The sequence below is a fragment of the Typopeltis vanoorti genome, chromosome 5 (assembly GCF_054136105.1).
Source record: "Typopeltis vanoorti isolate ZY-2024b chromosome 5, IOZ_Tvanoo_1.0, whole genome shotgun sequence".
NCBI classification, from domain to species: Eukaryota; Metazoa; Arthropoda; class Arachnida; order Uropygi; family Thelyphonidae; genus Typopeltis; species Typopeltis vanoorti.
Genome location: NC_143553.1, coordinates 59,583,082 through 59,604,311, shown reverse-complemented (window position 1 = coordinate 59,604,311; position 21,230 = coordinate 59,583,082). Strand labels below are relative to the sequence as shown.

Here is a 21,230-nt window from a genome sequence, read left to right as displayed (position 1 = left end):
AAGTGAACTGTATGGGAGCGATGGACTGCATTTGCGTGGTTATGGTGTGAGTTGCTTGGAGAGACTGTTAATGGAAGGTAGAGAAGTGAGTACAGAGAATGAATCAGATCAAGTGGGAAGTGATGTGGAAGAGCAGGAGAGTAAGACAGGAGAGATTGAAGAGGTGGTTATGAATGAGGAAGTAAGTGGCATGAGTATGGAAAATGAGAGAATGGGTGTGCAAGATGAACAGGGAAATGGGGAGGCTCAGGTTGGACATGGGTACACAGCGTGAGAAAGGTGGATGCTCTAAGAGGATGTGAGAGCATGTGTAGACAGGAAAGGAATGGGATGACCTGGGATCAAGAGGAAACAGTTGGAATTGAAGAGGGTTCTAAAATGAATAAGCAGAAAGGGTAATGGCCCCAGTTGAGCATGGAGTGATCACATCGAATGAGTGGTATCAGTGGAACTAGCTGTAGATCCAGAAATGAGCTGTTGTGTTTATATACAAATGCTAGAAGTGTAAGAAACAAGACAGGTGAAATGGTTGCACTAATTGAATCTGTTCACCCAGTGAGACACAGTTAGATGAGGACGACATCCTGACAGGAATAGAGACGGAAGGGTATGATGTGTTATGATGTGTTTCGTGAGGATATAAGGGTTAAAAAAGGAGGGGGGAGTGCTATTGATGATAGAGAAAGAGTTATGTCCATACAAAGTAGAGATGCAAGAGGAAAATAGTGCCAGTGGTTTTGAGGCAGTATGGTGTGAGATAGAGGTGAATGGAATGAAATACTTGGTTGGATGTTGTTATAGACCAGGAAATGTAGATGGTAGTGATTATGAAATGTATAATCAAATTAGCCAAGCAAATAAGAAAAGAGTTTTATATTGCCATAATTAAATAAATGAAAGAAAATGAGTTTCTTGAGTTTTTGAGGGATAACTACCTCAGACAGTGTGTAACAGAGGACACACAGGGATTGAGAGTCTTGGAATTGGTCATCTCATCAGAGGATGTAATTATAAATGAAGTGTATGAAGTGTCAAATCACCCACCAATTGGTGAGAGTGACCATGAGGTGATTACCTGGATGGTTGCCAACAGTGTGAGGACCTCTGTAAGAAAAGGGTATATGTGGAACTACAAGGGGGGGGGGGATGATTATGAAGAGCTCAGGAGACAGCTTGCAGGTGTAGCATGGAATGAGGAGTTAGCTGGAAAAGAGATCAATGCAGCTTGGGGAAATTTCAAAAACTATCTAGTAGATGCAATGTCTAAATGCATTCCAAGGGTGAGAAGGTTAAATAAGGCTACATAAAATGTATGTTTTAGACCCTGCTAGCAGTCTCTCCTATGCTCTTTCCTTGATTGTTGGCAAACCATATCTCATCATTATGAATATAGATGTTCCTGATGGATTAGTGCATGAAACTTTCAGAAAAGAATGCACATCCAACATTAAATGACTTTGGATCAAATTTCCAAATGCTCCACGAGTTAGTTTCTTGGCCGAGAAATGAGGTGCTGGTTTGCATAACATCAGTGATTCCTTTATTGAGATTGGATGCTGCATGACTAGTATGTTTTTGAATAACAGTAAGGCAATGTCATCTAACCAGAATCATTTTCTCCTCTCTCCAGCTTGTGTCATAACCATTCGGAAATCTGAAGGAGGAAACTTTCAGTTAGATTGTACAGTATAGAAATATGAAAAGAACCATGAGCAATAGTTGATTTATGTTACCTTGTTCAGAGTAACTAATATAAATGGGCTCTGCATTATCACAGATGAAGAAATGCACAACTGACAGTTCCTCTCCAAAAGGAGTTTAAAAGGTTACTGAGCAATCCATTGAGAACTGTACAAGACTCTACTTGAGTTTGTCACAGACAGAAAAGACTTATGCATTCTTTTCTTAATTAATTGTCAAAATCTTCAAGCTCATTCCAAAGAACCTGCAGATGCAGTTACTTAGCATTGTCATATAAAAATGCTTTCTGAAACTTGGCTGCATAATGATGATGACTAGCAGTTTATCATGCCTAATTTGTGTCATGCAAATGAAGTGATATTGTCAATAAGCCTGTGGATACACACACAAGTGAACCTCATCTTGATATTATTTATGAACAATTGATGAAATGTCTATAGGCATCAGGTTAGTGTGAAATGTTTGTACTGCTGATTGTTTATTATCTCAACATTGTTATATTCATTTCTTCAAACTTAATTGATTGAAGACATAGATTGCATTCACTTTATTCCTATACTGCTGCCCTGTTGAAGAAAAATTATCAAATATCATTATCAAAAAGAATCATTAGAACCAGTGATTCTAATGGTGACTTCAACATCGATTTCTCTGATCCTAATTCACAGGGCTCTCTTAAAGAGAAGTTAGTTCAATTTCACTATGAACATTGATTCCATTATAGTAACAATGAGAAACAGTAGTTCTATTGATGCAGTTTTCTAGTGATGATTACATAAGTCTTTGAATCATAAGTCTGTCTCATATTTTAGTTACTTCAAATCAATTGTATTTGGAGTTCCTAGAATTGACAGCTAATAACTTACATAAAAATAAATTGTTTCTTTTTTCTTTATTTCAAATAATAATAATAATAATAATAATTAATTCTACAGAGATGTTTCACATAGAACATTATTTGCATGTTTTTTGATTGGAGAGTAGATAGAATGGGTTACCAGAGTCAATCATGAGTGTATTGTCAATGAATGAGTTCAAAGAGAAGTATGATAAGTATTGTGTGAATAATAGTTAATGTGGTCTCCTGTGATGAGTCTATGATTCCATGGAAGTTCAAAGAAAATAATTATTTTCTATGAAATAATATTGATAGAGTGGAATTATCACTCCTGAAAGATAAGTAACTTTTTCATATTTTATTTCAGAATATTAGGTTAACTTATTGTAGTTTTAGTTTTAAACAGGTGTAGGATTGACTGAGGTAGTTGGTTTGTAAGTAAAGTTTTTTTTTTCTTGTTGTTGTTTAAATATGATATTGTCAACATGGCACTAATGCATGGACGAACAATGGCAGCAAAGACCATGTTGTTGGATGATTTAACTTTGCAGGATTTTATTAAGTTCAGTGCATGTGAAATATATTTGTTGAGAAAATTAAAGGATACGTGGAAGGGAATTGATAGTGGAGAGAGTGCGTATTAAGTGTTTCAAAAGTGAGTGTCTGTTAGGTGACGAGAACACAGCAAATATTAACAGAGCAGACAGTACCGGCTGTAGGATGGAAAATGTCAAACATGCAGTTGTGGAAATAGAGGAGAATGAAATGGACATTAATAAAGAAATTATCTGCTTGAATGCTATCCTTTATAGGACAAAGCATGAAATTGAAAAATTGCAGAAGTGACAAGAGATTAGTGGGACTAAAAAGAGGAAGAAGCAGGTGGTCCGAAGGAATAATGAAGACCAACTGAACAAACAAGAAAAACAAGATAAGGAGAAAATTATGTATGGAGACCCAATGATCAAGGAAGTACTAAATGAGAGTCTGACAAAATCAGGTTTCTTCTTCTTCTTCTGCAGCTTCTCCCACTTAAGTGGGGTCACTGTTGATAATGAGTCTCCTCCACACCTTCCTGTCTTGGGCTGTCACCACATCCAAGTTCTTCATCCTCAAGTCCTCTTCTACCAGCTCCCTCCATCTCTTCTTTGGCCGCCCACGCTTCCGCCTTCCTTGCACATCCATCTACATGACCCTTCTTCCCACATATTCATCCTCCCTCCTCATCACATGACCAAACCATCTCAACCTTGCCTCCTGTGTTTTCACTCCTAAGTTCGTAACTTTCACTGTTCCCCTGACATAGTCATTTCTCAGACGATCCTTTCTGGTCACACTGCACATCCACCTAGGCATTCTCATCTCTGCTACTTCCATCCTGCTGATGTTATCTTTCCTCAGGGCCACAGTTTCTATAGCATATGTCATAGCTGGCTTCACTACTGTTCTATAGATTTTGCCTTTCAGATTGATCGGCACCCTCTTATCGCATAACACTCTAGCCATCTCCCTCCAGTTCCTCTAACCCGCTTGTATCCTGCATCCCACTTCCTTCTCAGCTCCTCCATCCTCTTCCACTGTTGAACCTAAGTATCTAAAGTCTCTCACCTTCCTGATGGCATTTCCTTCCAGCTCCAGATCTGTCTCTTGTCTGCCACCCACTGTGCAACACATATACTCTCTCTTACTTCTGCTCAGTCTCATACCTCTCTCTTCCAGTACTTTTTTCCATCTTTCCAGTTTTAGTTCCTGCTTCTTCTCTTGAATCTGCACACAGCAAGATGTCATCTGTATACACATTGTCCAAGGTGCATCTTTTCTCACCTCCTCTGTTACCACCTCCATCACAATATTAAACAGAAACAGACTTAATGCTGACCCTTGATGCAAGCCAACTGTTACTTGAAAACTTTCTTGAGGACAGGTCCAAACACTTGTCTTCACATTTCTGTACATTTCCTGCACCAACCTGACATATATCTCCGGAACCTTCTTCTCCCTCAGACACCTCCAGACTTCTTGCCTTGGCACGCTATCATAATCTTTTTCCAGATCAATAAATGCCAGATGTAGCTCCCTTTGTTTCTCTCGATACTTTTCGATCATCTGCCGTAACCCAAAGATAGCATCTGTTGTTGATCTACCAGGCATGAAGCCAAATTGTTCCTTTGCAATCTCCCACCTCCTTCCTCAATCTACCATCAAGAACCCTTTCTAGGATTTTCATTGTGTGGGACATCAACTTTATTCCTCTGTAATTTTTACAGTCTTGTGCATCCCCTTTACCCTTGTAGATGGGGACGAGTACTCTCCCTCCATTCCTTGGGTATATTTTCCTGTTGGCAAACTTTCATGAACAGGTCCCGCAGCAGGTCAATTCCCTCTTCCCCCAGTGCCTTCCATGCCTCCACTGAAATTCTGTCGGGGTCCCACCGATTTTCCATTCCTCATCCTCTTCATGGCCTCTGTCACTTCCACTCTACTGATGTTTTGCACCATCCCCTCAGAAGGCTGCCCATCTTCTATGTGAGTCCTTGCATTTTCCTCATTCAAACGTCCCTCAAAGTATATTTTCCATCTGTTTCTTATGTCCACATCCCTCCATAATACTCTTCCTTCAGCGTCTTTGATCTGCCTCACATGTAAGATGTCCTTTGCTGCTTTATTTCTACATTTCACTAGTTGGTAAATTTTTCTCTGTCCTTCCTTTGTTTCTAATTGATCCTACAGATCTTGATATGCCATGGCCTTCGCCTGTACCACAACTCTCTTGGCTTCTTGCTTTCTCTCTCTGTACACCTCTCTGCCCTCTTCCACTCTTGACTTATCCCACTTCTGTTTTGCCTTCCTCCTAGCTGTCACTGCCACTTGTACATTATTATTCCACCACCAACCCTCCTTCTGCTCTCTAATCTTTCCAGATGTCTCACCAAGCACCTCGATTGCACAGCTCAGGATTACTTTTGAATTATGTTTCCACCAATCTTGTACACTTTCCAGTCCATCCGAAATCCTCTCTAACACCCTCTCCCTAAAACGATTCTTCACACGCTCCTCTTTTAAGTGAAACCACTTAATTGTCTTCATCCCATGGTATCCAGAGGTTCTTATCTTCGATCTTATTTTAAATTCTGCGCACAGCAGTCAGTGTTGCTGTGCTACTTGATCTGTTGGAATTACTTTACAATTTGTCACAACCTTAAGATGTTTTCTTCTAGTCAAAATGTAGTCAATTTGTGAACTGTTGTTACCACTCCTAAATGTTATCAAATGTTCTTCCCTCTTGTAGAAAAACGAGTTCACAATTGCCAGATTAAACGCTACTGCAAAGTCCACAACCCTCTCTCCTTTCTGGTTCATCATTCCCACTCTGTGGCCACCATGCACCCTTTCACAGTCTCTATTCTGTCTCCTTATGTGTCCGTTCAAGTCTCCTCCAACAATCACCATCTTATTTTCTACCAGTTCCCTCATTTCTTCATCTAACACGTTCCAGAACTCATCTTTCTCCTCTGCTGTACAACCAACTTGTGGGGCATATACACATAATACGACCACCCGCTCTTCTCTAAGACCCAATTTCATTCGCATGATCCTGTCGTTCCTTCTATCCACTTCTAGTACTTCGCCCTTCATTCTGCCACACACCACAATTCCTACACCATTTCTTCCCTCATTATTCGCTCCATAGTAGAACAATTTATATCCATCTCCCAGGTCCTTTGCCTTTCTCCCCTTCCACCTTGTCTCCTGCACACATAAAATGTCCAACTTCCTCTTCCTCATCATGTCTGCCACCTCTCTTCCCCTTCCAGTCATGCTTCCAACATTCAGTGTTCCCACTCGCAACATCCTCTCCACCTGCTGGGCTTGCTTCTTTAACCGCACCCACCCTTGATGCAGTAGCCCTCATCCACTTCTCGCAGCTCTAGGGTGATGTGGCTGCATGTCGCTTAAGGGGTACGCCCTAGCCCTTATATCGTTTTCTCTTTGACTTATATCATAGTTTGAGCTGGCATTGAAGTTTTACGACCAGATGCCCTTCCTGACATCAGCCCTTGCCATTTATCCGGGCTTGGGACCGGCGCCTATTGAGGCTAGCTTGCCTCCTTTGGTGGCTGCATAAGACGAAATGACTTAGCAAGATAGGAAAGACTCACCCCTAGCCCTTGAATACTCTAATAGCATCAGGGGGAAGGAGCAAGGAGAGGAGAAAGAAGCAAAGAAAGAAGAGGAGGGACCAGTCTACAGAATAATATAATAGATGTATATTACATAAAGTAAGGCATGGTCCAGCATCTGGTACCTCGGGTATGCCATGCCTGTACTCACTAAAGTGAGCCCTTGAGGTTTACCAGGTGCAAAAATTCATGATATTAGCCATGGTATCTAGATGCAAAAAGGTAATTCAAAGGAAATGATTGTCTTGGGTGGTACAAATGATTTGAGAGCGAAAAGTATTCTTTGAGGGAGGATATAAAGAAGTTGTTAGAAAAGGCAAAACTGAAGAGCAAGAAGGTGAAGATTGTCTTCTACCATGCAGTAATAGAGCAAACTGAGAGGAGGGCATTGATAGCCAGTGAGTCTATGTAGATTGTGCAGAAGGAATGATGTAGAGTTTTGTGGTCTGTGTTTGATGGAAAGAAAGATTTGTAATGCTTATGGACTGCATCTAAATGGTTTTTGTGTTAGGTGTTTAGAGAGAGAGAAAGCTTTGTTTAAAGAGCATGCTGAAGCACAAATTTGGGGAAACTTAAGCAGTTAGGGTGGAAGCAGGTGAGTTTGTATAAAGGCACCCATGAAGCAAGTGAGTGTGAGAAACTTAGTGAGGAATCTAGAAATATCAGGAACAAGAGGGAGGAGTTTTTGGTATTGGTTAATGCAACCTCACCAAAAGTTATAGGCATTAGTGAGATGTGGCTAACATCAGCTGATGTAGTTACAGGTATAGAATGTGAAGGGGTTAGTATTTTCAGGCAAGATAGAGAAGATAGAATGGGGAGGGGTGCTGCTGATGATAGTAGATGAATTGCAGCCAAAAAGAATAGAAGAAAGATGGGAGGGTGGCTGTCCATTTGAAGCAGATGTCTGGTATGAGATTAAGTCCAGTAAAACTATATATATATATATATATATACAGTTGATTGTTGCTGTAGGCCAGGGAGTTCCACAAATGATCTGGAAGACATGCATCACCAAATTAGTACAATGAATATAGGTTGCGTGGTTATTATGGGACACTTCAACTATGAAGATATAGACTAGAAGGAAGGAAATGGAATTTGTACACCTACCAAGAGATAATTACTTAAGGCAGCATGTGATGGAGAGGACTAGAGGTGGGAGAGTATTGACTTATCCATAACCAAAGTGACCACATTGTCTCTAATTGGTGAAAGTGACCATGTGGTCTTGACTTGGGAGATTGTAAAACATGAGGAATATTCTCTCAAGAAGAGGCACATGTAGTGCTACAAGGCAGGTGATTATGACAAACTTAGAAAGAAGCTTAAATCTGTACCATTGCATAAAACACTGTAGGCTAAAGATAGTGGTGCATGGGATATAATTAAGGGTCATCTAGAGAAACCAATATTAAATTGTATACCTAAGATAAGGAGAGTTAATCAGATAGGTGTTAGATGGATGAGTAATATCATTAAGCACGAGCTACAGAAGAAAATGCTGTGGAGGGTATATATAGAGGATGGTGACCAGCATGGCAATGAATCTAGTTAAGGAGGTCAAAGGAAATCTTTCATTATGTGGCAAGTAAGAGGAACATTAACCTTAATGAGTGATGATGGTCACAAGGACACAGATGCAGATAAAATAGTTGAGTTACCGAGTGACCACTTTGGGAGGGTATATCATCCTAGTGAGGTTACTGTTTTAACATATATGACAGAAATGGATGAATTGGAGGTTCTTAGGATATTGCAGAGTCTCGATGTAAATACAGCTGTGTAAATAGATGGGATATCAGCTAGGATTTTGCAAAAATGTGCAAGAGAATTGGTAATGCCTCTGACTAGGCTCTTTAAGTCTCAGCCCTGGTAGAGTTTCAAGAGAGTGGACAGAGGGCAAAATAATACCCTTGCATAAGGGAGGTTCCAACACTGCAGTAGTAAATTATATACCAATCAGTATAATCAGGCGTGGTGGTAAAAGTACTTGAAAAATTGGTCAAAAAGAAAATTCAAGAATGGGTAAATAAAAATATGATACTTTATGAAGAGTAGGGCATATTTTTTTAATTTGGTAACTTGTTATAATAGAGTAACATCTGAGTTGGATAAAGGAAATCGCCTACACAATTATTTTGCTGAATTTCACAAAGGCATTTGACAGAATACCCATGGAACTCTGTTATGCAGATTAGAAAAAATGGACATGACACTAGTTATGTGGATAAGAGAGTGGCTGCTGGACAGATATCAAAAATTTGTATATGCAGGGGCAGAAACAAGGTGAAAACAGGTGATTGGTGGTGTGCTGCAATGTTCAGTGCTGGGACCATTGCTGTTTAATTTGAACATAAATGATATAGGAAATAAGATGAAAGGAAATATCAGTTGTTTGCTGTTGAGTTAATCAAGGCAATGTGGAGAGCTTCCAGAATGATTTTAATAGGCTGTCAGTATGGGCAAAAGATAAGACGTATCAGTTTAAATGTAAAGTTATGCATTTTGGGAAAAATAGATTACAAGCAGTGTATTGCATTGATGGCACTATACTCCAGGAAACAGATGAAGCTATATTTGGGGGTGGTGGTAGACAGAGGGTTAAAGTTTAGAGGACATATTGCTAAGGTAGCCCATAAGATTACTTGGCTATTGAAGACACATGTAGAGATGAGGAAGTTGTTATTCCTTTTTATAAGGCCTTGATACATCCATATCTAGATTATTGTGCTCAAGTCTGGTTTCTTGGGGGGATAAGGAAGTGGTGGAGAGGCAAGTGACCAAGATGGTGAGTTACCTGAGTTACCCTATGAGGGGATAGATTGAGGATTTATGGATTACAGAAGTTGGTTGATAGGAAACAAAGAGGGGATATGATGGAAACGTTTAAGTAACTTAATGCAGGAGAAATGTTTCAGCACTTGGATAGAGGGACCAGAACAAGAGGTCATCCCTGGAAGTTGATTAAAAGTATGGTTAGTAGGGGTAGGAGGACTAGATTTTTTGCTTAGAGAGTTGTGATTGAGTGGAATTGGTTGTCAGAGTCAGTTGTGAATGCTTTGTCTGTTAATGGGTTCAAGCAGAGGAATAAAGATTTTGTGGGTAGATTGGATCTCCTTCGATGAGTCTTCAGCCTCCATGGAGCTGAAGTGCCCCCTATAATAATATAAATTTAATATTTTCTGGTAAAACTTTGTTCAGGTTTAGTTGTGAATAATAACTAGTATATTTGAATTAATTCTTACAGCTTGAAAACACTTGCATTTTTCAAGCTGTGCAAAATCCTTCATAGATTAGTCAGTATTGATGATCCCCTTTGGTTGAAAACACCTAGTTTCAAATTCTATCTAGGACATGAAGAACCTTTATAGTGGGTTTGGTTTTCAACTGAAAGTGAGTTAATTAGCCTCATACAGAAGTGCAATGATTTTCCTGCCATGGGTTTTTCATTCTGAAAACAGGTAAACTGGTCAGAAGAACACATCAAATTAACTGACATAATACATTGTAGCTTGACAAAGGAATTGTATTCTTGTTTAATCCCTCACCCAAGCATGCAAAGTATCTTAACAAGTAGGCTACTTGTATATAAAGGCTATTAATATCACATCAGTTGTCTTAGTATCCCATAATGCAAAGCACACTTTCTTTCAGATGTGTACATTGCTATGTATTATAAGAAGAGTATCTTCTTGGGTCTGGCTCCTACCAATGAGACCTCAATGTCAAGGATGAAATCAACCAGTCAGGGTAGTGACACTTCCCAATAAATTTTACACAACAAGGCACATTCAAAAAAATTTTGGTATTATACATGCTCTACAAACATTATAATGTTTTCTGAGTGAGCAATATAATGTAATTATATATATTTATATTTTATAGTACTGTGAAAATCACTGCTGCAATGCCAGTTCATGTCAACTGTTTCCAAATGCTACTTGTGCCAGTGGGACTTGCTGCAATTTAAAAACTTGTCAGGTAATAATTTTAATTACAATACTTTCCTATACAATTAGAATAAAGACTTTACTGAATAGTCTCAATAACATTAATTTTGGAACAACAAAGCTTTTATGTTCTTTGCATCTCTAAGTGACAAACAAGGATCCTTATATTAAAAAAAGAGATTTCACATTTAATCTTTATTGAATTGAATCCTAAAGTGTGTATATATATATATATATATATATATATATAGAAAGAGAGAGAACTTTCTAACTTGTTTTGATATTTGAATTTTATAACTAAAAAAATTTAAACATGAAAATCCTGAAGAATTCAAATTATTTATTGCTTTCATGATTGAACTGAGATCATTATTCAGGGAAGATATACAGTTTGTTTAAGTTATATTTGAAGGTTCATATTGGATTAAAATAGTGTTTACAGTTCTTACTGCAAGACATTTTGTGGAATCCTAGAACTTATCATGGGAGGTCCACCTCTTCTCACACTCCTACTCACTTCTTTTACAAGGGATGGCCTCTGTCCTTGTTTCTTCCTCTCATTCTGAAAATTCTTTCCGGGGTTAATGCCATAAATAGCTTTCGACAGCTTAAATGTCTTTCTCATATAACTCCTTCCTCTTCTTACCACCAAACTCTGCAGATTGCATGTGCAATCTGCAGATCATCTTTATAATCAACATTCTGCAGTCCCAATATATTTATCTACCTCTGTATTCTTCCAAAGTTACTTCATCCCTTTCATACCTTTTTATCTCTAAAACGGTATGAAACTACTGGTCAACATTTGTCTCAGTATTCTAGCAGTTACCTGGGCTGTCTTCAAATATTTTTCAGTGTGTCTAATAACTTCAAATTTCTACCTATTATCACTCCAAGGGTCCGCATGGTTAGCCTCGTGGCTTTGCGCTTCTCAACTGTATGCCTGGGGAAGGAGTATCCTAGGTTCGATTCCAGTCGGAGATGTGAGGAGCTTAAGGATCTTCCTCAGTCATAGCCAAATTAGTCGGTCTTAGGTGTGGACAGCAGGGTTTTTTCCACCAGTTTGTCTGGAGTTTTTTCATCCCGCAACAAGGCAAACCGGCTCCGTGAGCATACAGAATACAGTCATAGGATATGTAGTATGACAAGGAAGGCAATGGATAACCATCCTGCACATAGTCATTTTCCCTAGTATGGTAGCATATAGCTACCCCCACCAGCCATATGGCTGAGGGAATAGAATAACTCCACTTCTAGTATAGCTCCATTAAGATAGTATGTTGCTTTGCATCAGTGGTTCATCAGAAGAATGAAGGTATCGTTTGATACCTTTATTCTTCTACCATTATCGCTATGCAGTGACATTATATTACCTTCCTTTAGGAACTTGTCCCTAAGTTCCCATTAGGAACTTGTCCATTTGCTAGACTTTCATTAAACAGCCTGATTGCAGTATGGTCATTTCCTCATCCTTTTCCATCAAATGACATGGCAAAATTTCATCCAGCTTCACATTCAGCAGTCATTTGTCCAAAATCATTTCTTCTCCTACTGGCCACATGTTTTAAACACTGTTGTCCAAAACCTAAGGATGAACCTTATTTCTGAAGATTACAACTGCAAATTCAGATGAATCAGCTCATGGCAATTTGTATAACTGATGATTTCAAGTAGAAAGTGAGTATATGGGTATCCATTCAAATTTTTGAATTTCATGCAAAGGGGTCATTTGGTAGCACTCAATAGGATAAAAGGCAAAAGGCTGTGCTAAGGGAATTGTGTTTGAAGGAAACTCTTTTCATGAGGGAATAAAGTTGCAAATTTCAATGTCTTGTAATGTTTCAAAAACATAAACATAGATAATTTCACATAGGTAAGAATTATTGGAAAGCTTGAAGAAGACCACACAATTACTGATATTGCCAGAGAGTTTTGAATCTCACATTGCAGCATTTCAAAGCAATGGAATGTGTTCCAGATGTTTGCTAAAAGGTTGCCCTCACTCTCCCACTTAGCATGAAGACAGATTTTTGGTTATAACAGCATAAAGTTATCTATACATCACAAGTCAATTTGTAAGTTGGCTTCATTCAGGCACAGATACACAGATATCAACAAACTATGGCAACATGTCTGTGACAAGTAGGCCTATACGTCCAAAGACTTGTAGTTTGTGTCCCTTTATAGACAACTCATCGTAGAGTACATTTTCAGTGATGTTGTATCCATAAATATTGGACAAGACACCGGTGGGCTAATGTAGTCTTTACCGATGAGTCGCTTTGGTCTTTTCTCAAATTCTAGACAACACTTACTCTGCCGTGAAAGTGGTACTGTTTACCATCGAGACTGAGGATATTAATTGAATCAAGTTGCCAGCATGCTCTACTGGTTTTTTCAACCCCATACATCATGTTTGGGATGCAATAGATAGATGGTTACTCTGCCGTGAAAGTGGTACTGTTTACCATCGAGACTGAGGATATTAATTGAATCAAGTTGCCAGCATGCTCTACTGGTTTTCTCAACCCTATATATCATGTTTCCTTTACGACAATAGCATATTGCTAGTGTTGTAAAGGGAACAAGGAGAGTGAGTTTGTGGAATTTCTGAGAGATAAGTATCTTAAGCAGCATGTGCCTGAAGCAGCTAGAGGCTTTAATGTTTTGAATTTGATGATAACTTTACAAGATGTAGTTGTTAAAAACTGTTGTTGTAGATGTTGTAGTTAAAAACTCTGTAGTCAGTTAGCATCAGTATGTTGGATATATGAGCTGAGTGAAAAAGCTGTTGACAATGCATGGAAACTCACAAGGCAGTATCTGGTAAAAGCAAATATATAACTATACCAAGGGTTAAATGAGTAAATAGAGTAGGAATGAATTGGATGAACAGTGAAATCAAGCAAGCTGTTCTGGTAGATTAGTAATGAGCATGGTATAAAGAAAGAAAAGGTGCAGAATGAGAGGAGATTCGCTGGTTAGGCCAAGATTAACTCAAGGGAATTTTTCTGCTAAATGGCAAACAAGAGAAAGAATAATTATGGCAGATTGACACTGGTGGATAGCAATGACAACAGAATAACAGTTGCAAAGAATATAATGGAATTATTGAACGAGCACTTTATCAGAGTATATCATACTGGTGTAAATGATGCAGTGCAATATATAGAAGGGGGGCAAGTATTAGGAAAATTGAAAGTGAAAGAATCAGAGGTGTACCAGTGTTGATTTGATTAGATGTTAATAAGGCTGTGGGAATGGATGACATATCACCATGTATTCTTAAGGAATGTGCACCACAGTTGGCTATGTATGCCCTTGACCTGGTTATTTAATGAAAGTCTTGCTGTAGATAGGGACAAAAGTCTAGACCAGTCTGTATAACTGTAGTTGTGCTCAAGGTGTTGGAGAGATTGGTTAGGAATAGAATACAGGATTGGGTTAATGGACATAATATTCTTCATTCTGGTCAGCATGGATTTGTAAAGGATAGAGGTCCTGTTTTAGCAAGTTACTTACATTTTATGATAAGGTAATAAGTGTGGTAAATAAGGGAGAATCATATACAGTGATATTCTTGGACTTTGCAAAAGCATTCGATAGATTACCACATGATAAGTTGGTATACAAGCTGTAAAGCAGGGATCTTCAACCTTTCAGACAGTGCGAGCTGCATTAAAAATTTATTGAAGCCCGCAGGCCACTAAGCTACACTGCGGTATTTATAATTGTAAGATGCTTTCCAGACTTGCAAGGAACTCTGTGCATTTGATACTTTACATAAAATCCTATAAAAATAAACAAACTCGGCTTTAAGAGTGTAGGTAGAGTTGGGTTCATGAGGCAAAGAATAGAGAATGCATCCTCAGAAATGTAGTCTTTGTAAAATGTAAGCAAGGGCACATTGAATAATTTTTCTCTCAAAGAAGAGTTGTTTTGGAGTTCACGTAGCTCCATTTGTACTGAGCCTAGCATTTCGGCAGCATTGACACTGAATGGCATTGAAAATAAATCTAATGAACATTGTTGGTTACAAAAATCACTAAATCTCTCTTTGAATTCACTTCGCAACATGGCTAATTTTATAGTGTATTCATCAAGAGACGAACAATTGGACTCAGCGAGAAGCTGAAAATGAGTTAAGTCTATTTTTGCAAGTTGTGCCTCCCAAAGTTTGAGCATGGTCACAAAAGCTTTGATGTGATCAAACAGAGTGTGCACCATTTGAACTTTGGATTGTAGCCCGTATTTAAGTCATTCATATGCAACGAGATGTTGGTCACAAAGGCAAAGTCTGTCATCCACTTCAGATTGTTGAATTCTGCAATCAGTTTCCCCTTGGTTTGCATGAATTGCTGTATTTTGCTCCTTAAGTCAAAGACTCTTTTAAGAACCTTCTCTCTGCTTAACCAATGCACATCACTATAATAAACTACATCACCATGATCCACTTCGCACTCTTGGGTCAAAAACTCTTGGAATTGATGATGATTCAGTCCTCTTCCCTAATAATGTTGACGACAGTCACAATAACTTTCATGACATTCTCAAATCCAATAGTTTTTGCACACAAATTCTCCCGCTGGATTAAACAGCAGTAATGGGCAAAATCTTTTCTTTCTAGTTCTGGTTCTTTCCATAGCAGCACAACAAATCCTTTGTTCTTTCCCACCACCATAGCAGGGGGGGCACATCAGTTACCACGCCCTCGAGGTTAGTTAAGCTGAGGTCGAATATCAGTGCCTTTCATCGTTCCCTTCATAGATATGAGCACTAGCAGTTCTGTCACAGTGAATTGTTGATCAATGTCACAGACAAAGATAGCCAGTTTTGCTGTATCCTTCATATCTGTGCTCTCATCGAAAGCAAGTGAATATGACATAAATTCGGACGACATTTTTTTTATTAAAGTTCCTTCAATGTCATTGGCAAGTTCTTTGACACGTCATGCTACAATTACCCCAGACAAACTAGGTTTTTTAAACACTTCCTTATTATTTAGGCACAGAATTTCCCCAGCAGCAATGAGACACTCTTTCACAAACTCACCATCCAAGAAGGCTTTTGATTTTTTAGCAATTTTTTTCAGCTATTACATAACTTACTTTGATTCACACTTCACTCTCTTTGTGCATAAGTGAACCTGCATGCACTTATACACGAATATCACATTGTTCACGACTGACTGACTGACTGTGGATGAGATCCTCTTGTATTTATAGGAAAATAACAAAGTATCGAGAACCTTCAATATGTATCTGGAAGCACACTTGAATGAAATACTGCTTCAGCCATCTACCTGCAACGTTAGTACTAGTACTTAAGTACCGTTTGGCACCGGTAGATGGCTGAAGAAGCATTGCTATTTAATATTTATTTTTATAGGATTTTATGTAAAGTATCAAATGCACAGCATTCCTTGTGAATCTGGAAAGCATCTTACAATTCTAAATACCGCACTATAGCTTAGTGGCCGGCAGGTTTCATTGAAATTATTTTTATTTAATCGCATTTTAATGTTAAGTAGTTATTTTTTCAAAATGGCTGGCGGGCCACAACAAAGAGCTTCGCGGGCCATACTTTGAAGACCCCTGTTGTAAAGGATGAGAATAAATAGTATATTTGTTTAGATGGATTAGAGATTAGATCTCTGGACGATACCAGCAGGTTGTTGTTGTCATCATCGTGCTTGTCAAGGATTTAGGCCTAGAGTGGCCTCTTCTGGCCTTAGAAGCCATTGTTGAATCTCTTAAGAGGACATCCTGGTTTTCTTTTTCCTAATGGTTTGTAATTTAAGGCTTGTTTGGTAATCTTTCTGTTTTCATTCTTTCAATGTGTTCCATCCATTTATGTTTATATTTTTTAGTTTTTTCTGTTACTGATTCTTGGTTGAATTCTTTCATAATTTCTTCATTTCTTTTGTAATCAACCAGCAGGTAGTGTTCGATAGAACAGTGTCTCAAAGAAGGAAGGTAACTAGTGGCATGCTCCAAGATTCTGTTCTTGGGCCTCTGCTATTTAACTTGTTTATAAATAATATATCATATGGACTGATTTTGGATCTTCAGTTGTTTGCTAATGATTCAAAGTTGGGAAGAATTATAAGTAGCATTGCTGATGTTAATTTCCTTCAGGGAGATTTGAATAGACTTTTTACTTGGACATAGGAGTGGGATTGTAGTTTTAATATCAATTAGTGCAAGGTGTTGCATTTTGGAGCACATAAATATAAGGCTGTGTACTATATTGATCATGCTGTACTGCAGGAAGTGGATGTGATTTGAGATGTATGTGTTATGGTTGACAGTCGACTGAAGTCTAGAGGGCATATTGCTAGTGTTGTAAAGGCTTCGCATCATACTGTTGCTAAGTACTCTAACGTGTTGTGATAAGGAAGTGGTTGTGCCACTGTATGAAGCACTAGTCAGACCACACTTGGACTATTGTGCTCAAATCTGATTACCTGGTTTTCAGTGTGATGTGGAGACATTGGATAGAGATCCAGAGGTGAGTGAGTAAAACAATATCTGTACTTTGGACTGGTGGCTATGGAGAGAGAGAGAGAGAGAGAGGTTAAAAAAATGTGGTTTAACAGAATTTGGTTAGTAGAAGGAAAAGCGGTGATATGATAGAGACATTTCAGTTAGTGAGAGGATTTTATCGGATATAAGAGTGTGGTGAAGAGGGTGTGTGAGGAGTAGAATTCTTACATGGAGAATTGTCAGTGAATGGAACTCATTACCAGAATGGGTTGTTAATTCAAGGAGTGTTAAGGATTTTAAGATTTGGTATGATAAATATGCTGACAGTTGAATGGATTCCCACGATGAGTCTGCCGACTCCATGGATGGTGCAATAATAATAATAATCTTTTCTCTGATGGAGGAGTGGGCCAGTTTGCCTCAAGAATCATTTGATGCCAACCATGGTATGAAGTTGTGGGAGCTGCATCGCATTGCAGGGTGGACTTGTTACATTCTGAAATGTCTCTGCATAGTTTTTTGTATGCACTGTACATTAATTCCTTAACTTTGTTCTTAGAAAATTTGTAACTTTTGCCAGAAACTTATTGCAATTTAATTTGTATAAAATTTATAACACCTTATTTTGTGTAATATAATTTATTACTATGCTGGCAATTATTTTGTGCATGCACAGAAAAATTCGTGAAAATTTTTCCATATACATGCAAAAATGTAGTTTGTCCTTCTTTTTAATATCAGTGTACCAATTTATATAATATCCTCTGTCAAAACTAAAAAAAAAATGCCTGTAATATTCAAGGGATATCATTAAACCAATAAACTTCAACCTATACACTTCACCATTGAACAGACTGCTAAACCTATCAGATAATGTTCTGAACTTTAGGTTTGCAGAAATGCCTTCCCTCTACTCCCCACCAGTTCACAAATGCTAGTCATAAAGTTCCAACATCAGACAGGAATGTGGTCAAACATTAAAGCACTGAAAAACAGGATTCGTCAAATTGATTCAGTATTCTAAATTATTTAAGTGGTGCATTTTTTTTTAACTTACTAGGAAGTAGCCAAGTTCCATAGTTAATGTACAGCATTCTTGCAGTTTACCAGTTTCAATGTCTTATGCTTGTGCCTATGTATATGTTGCAAATTTATATTGCACATAATATATTTACTCACACATATAAGATATATATATATATATATATATATATATCTTATATGTGTGAGTATATATGTGTGTATACACACACACACACACACACACACACACACACACACACCTGAAGATGGCTTCACTTAGTTGAATATCAGTCAATAAATTTTTATTCTAGACGGGTAGCTGAATCTGCAAATTATAAAACCTATTTATATTTTATGTTATATAACTATAATATTGTATATGTATCATATGTTAGTGCTCAGATTGGAATAAATAGCTATGCCTGTATCAGTACTCTATAGTTAATTTCAATTTTCCCCCTTCTAAATATGGTAGCACAGCACTCAGATTTAGAAGGGGGGAGGGGATTGAAACTAACTACAGAGTACTAGACAAGTACTCTGTAGTTAGTACAAAGTATAACTTTATTGAGTACTAGACAAGTACCATTCCAGAATTCTGGATTTTACCCACTTTTGCAGTACATTAAACACTTAAACACTTTAAATCTGACAATTAAGCAGCTTAGTCAGAGAATTTGCTATTTCCCCTTGCACATTCTTGTAATAATGAGTCAATATCCCTTCAAACCTGTTAGCCATATTTGCATGAAGGTTCTGGAATATCATAAGCACCTTCAGTTCACCTATCTCTATTCGTACATCAATCAGTGTCGTATCTGGTACTGAAGTATCTCCACCTGGATGTTACACTCTTACAGAATAATCACTCAACTCAAATATTTCATCTACTTCTCTTATCTCACTACCATTAGCATTCATCAAAGTTCACCTTCCTTGATGCCTCTTCCCTTTACTCATCATATTACAAAAGAACCATTTGGAGTTCTTATGCAATTTGGTATACCTACCAAAGTGGTCATTCATCCGTCTCCTCTTTCCTGTGCTTCTTACTGCTCATGAGCTTGCTGATTGCCTTTCTCTTTATATACCCTCTTTAACTCGACTTTTATTTTTCTATAACTTCCTTATGTTTAATGATCCTGTTCATCTAATTCCCACCTGATGTACTCACACGTGTCTGAGTGTACAGTTTGATATTGCTTTCTTCAAATACTCCTTTTCACAGCTCTCATACACTGTGAACATTTTTCCCCTCCTTATTCTTATGGCATGGCATTCTTCTAGCTAACTCCTTAGTTTATTATAATCACCTGCTATGTAATTTGATATGCAAGAATTTTTTCATATTCTTCTTAACTGAAAATTTCACAAGTACATTTATGCTATCAACAGAATTAATACTTTCAAATCATGATTCCTCACCATTTCATTCTGTTTCAGATAATTATGTTTTAATATGTCTTAATAGTTGTAGAAATTCTTCTCCTTCCCTTGACCATTCCTCTTTCCAATCTATGGGCAGTTTCAATCCCATAGTTGAAATCTTCTGTAACTACTTACCCTGAACTCATTGTGCTAATTTTCTGATGCATGCCATCCACTTTCTTCCTTGTACCTCTTGCCTTGTTGCATCAACCAGTGGCCTGTATCTCACACTAGATAACCTCTGTTGTCATTAGCAAAACCCCATATCCCATCCAGTTTCATTTTCTCTGAAAAATTATACACATTACATTCTGTTTCTATGACTATATCATTCTCTACCAACCAGGTGAAACAGAATGTAATGTGTCATAGAAACAGAATGTAATGTGTATAATTTTTCAGAGAAAATGAATCTGGATGGGATATGGGGTTTTACTAATGACAACAGAGGCTATCTAGTATGAGATACAGGCCACTGGTTGATGCAACAGGGCAAGAGGTTCAACGATGCCAAAAAGATGCCTATCGTTTTTGGCATCATCGAACTAAACAATCCACAAATTCCTTTCCCATACTCCCGCATCCTCCTTCACACGTATCGACTGCCCAGCTCAATTTCAGAACTGAGGAGCTACATTCAGCATCATGTGATCATTCTCCCACTCACCCACCTCAAGGCTCTTGGTCTTTCATCTGTTGAACTCACTTCACACATCCAGAAACTCCTCACTGTTTTTCATGCTTAACCTACTCATCAACTGATTTGTAACCATGATCCTTCTTTTTATCTTGCCTCTGTCATACTGTTGCAGGGATATTCCATTCCTGCAACAGTATGATAGATTATATTCTAATTCATAATCTTTATTATCTCACTCTTATTACTTTGCACCAGAAACTCTTTCATGTCTTCTTGCACACCACATTCAACTACTCAATTTCTATTACTGAAAAAATCATATTTTTTGCCTTTACTCTCTGCATCTTAACAGCATTTTTAATCTTTGCCCCACAGAAACAAGGTTGCACTCTTTTCAAGCACTTCCCTTATCAGGTGTCTCCATATAAAACTCTTTACCCTCCCACTTTTATACTCTACTTTCATTTTCTTCTCTGTCAAAATACACACACACACACACACACACACACACACACACACACACACACACACACACACACATATATATCCTACATAGAGGCTTCAAGGACTATAACAAATAAATGTCATTTGTAGATTAAGGTCGGGATCAAAGTGATTTGTTGAGATTCCTCTTGAAGAGTTGGAAGTTGCAATCTTTGGGAAATGCTTTATGAGGAAGGCTGTTTCACAGAACTGAAGTAGATAGAATGAAAGATGAATCAGAGTAGCAGGTTTGGCAAATGAGATGTTCGTAAAAGGATGTCGATCAGCTTTTGCTTGTGTTGTTGTATATTTAAAAGAAATAGGGGTAATGGATGCTGCATCTGCTGAACAGTGCCCATGGAAATATCTAGAATATTTACAATTTGCAGAAACAGACCATCTATGAGATAGTGACTAAAACAGAGTTTGTGAAAGATGGGCTGTTAGTTTGGTCATCGACTGTGTTACTCTCTCGTCTGAACAGTATCAAGAAGTTTT

The 21,230-nt window shown here is 38.0% G+C and overlaps 1 protein-coding gene across 1 annotated transcript in view; it reads left to right on the top strand.

Moving 5' to 3' along the window:
- The window catches only part of LOC150106454 (disintegrin and metalloproteinase domain-containing protein adm-2-like), a 279,900-nt gene that overhangs the window by 144,200 nt on the left and 114,470 nt on the right, over positions 1-21,230 (top strand). The window contains exon 8 of the mRNA XM_090393007.1: positions 10,609-10,704. Coding sequence (XP_090249133.1) covers positions 10,609-10,704 — 96 coding nt within the window. The remainder of the gene's footprint in view (positions 1-10,608; positions 10,705-21,230) is intronic.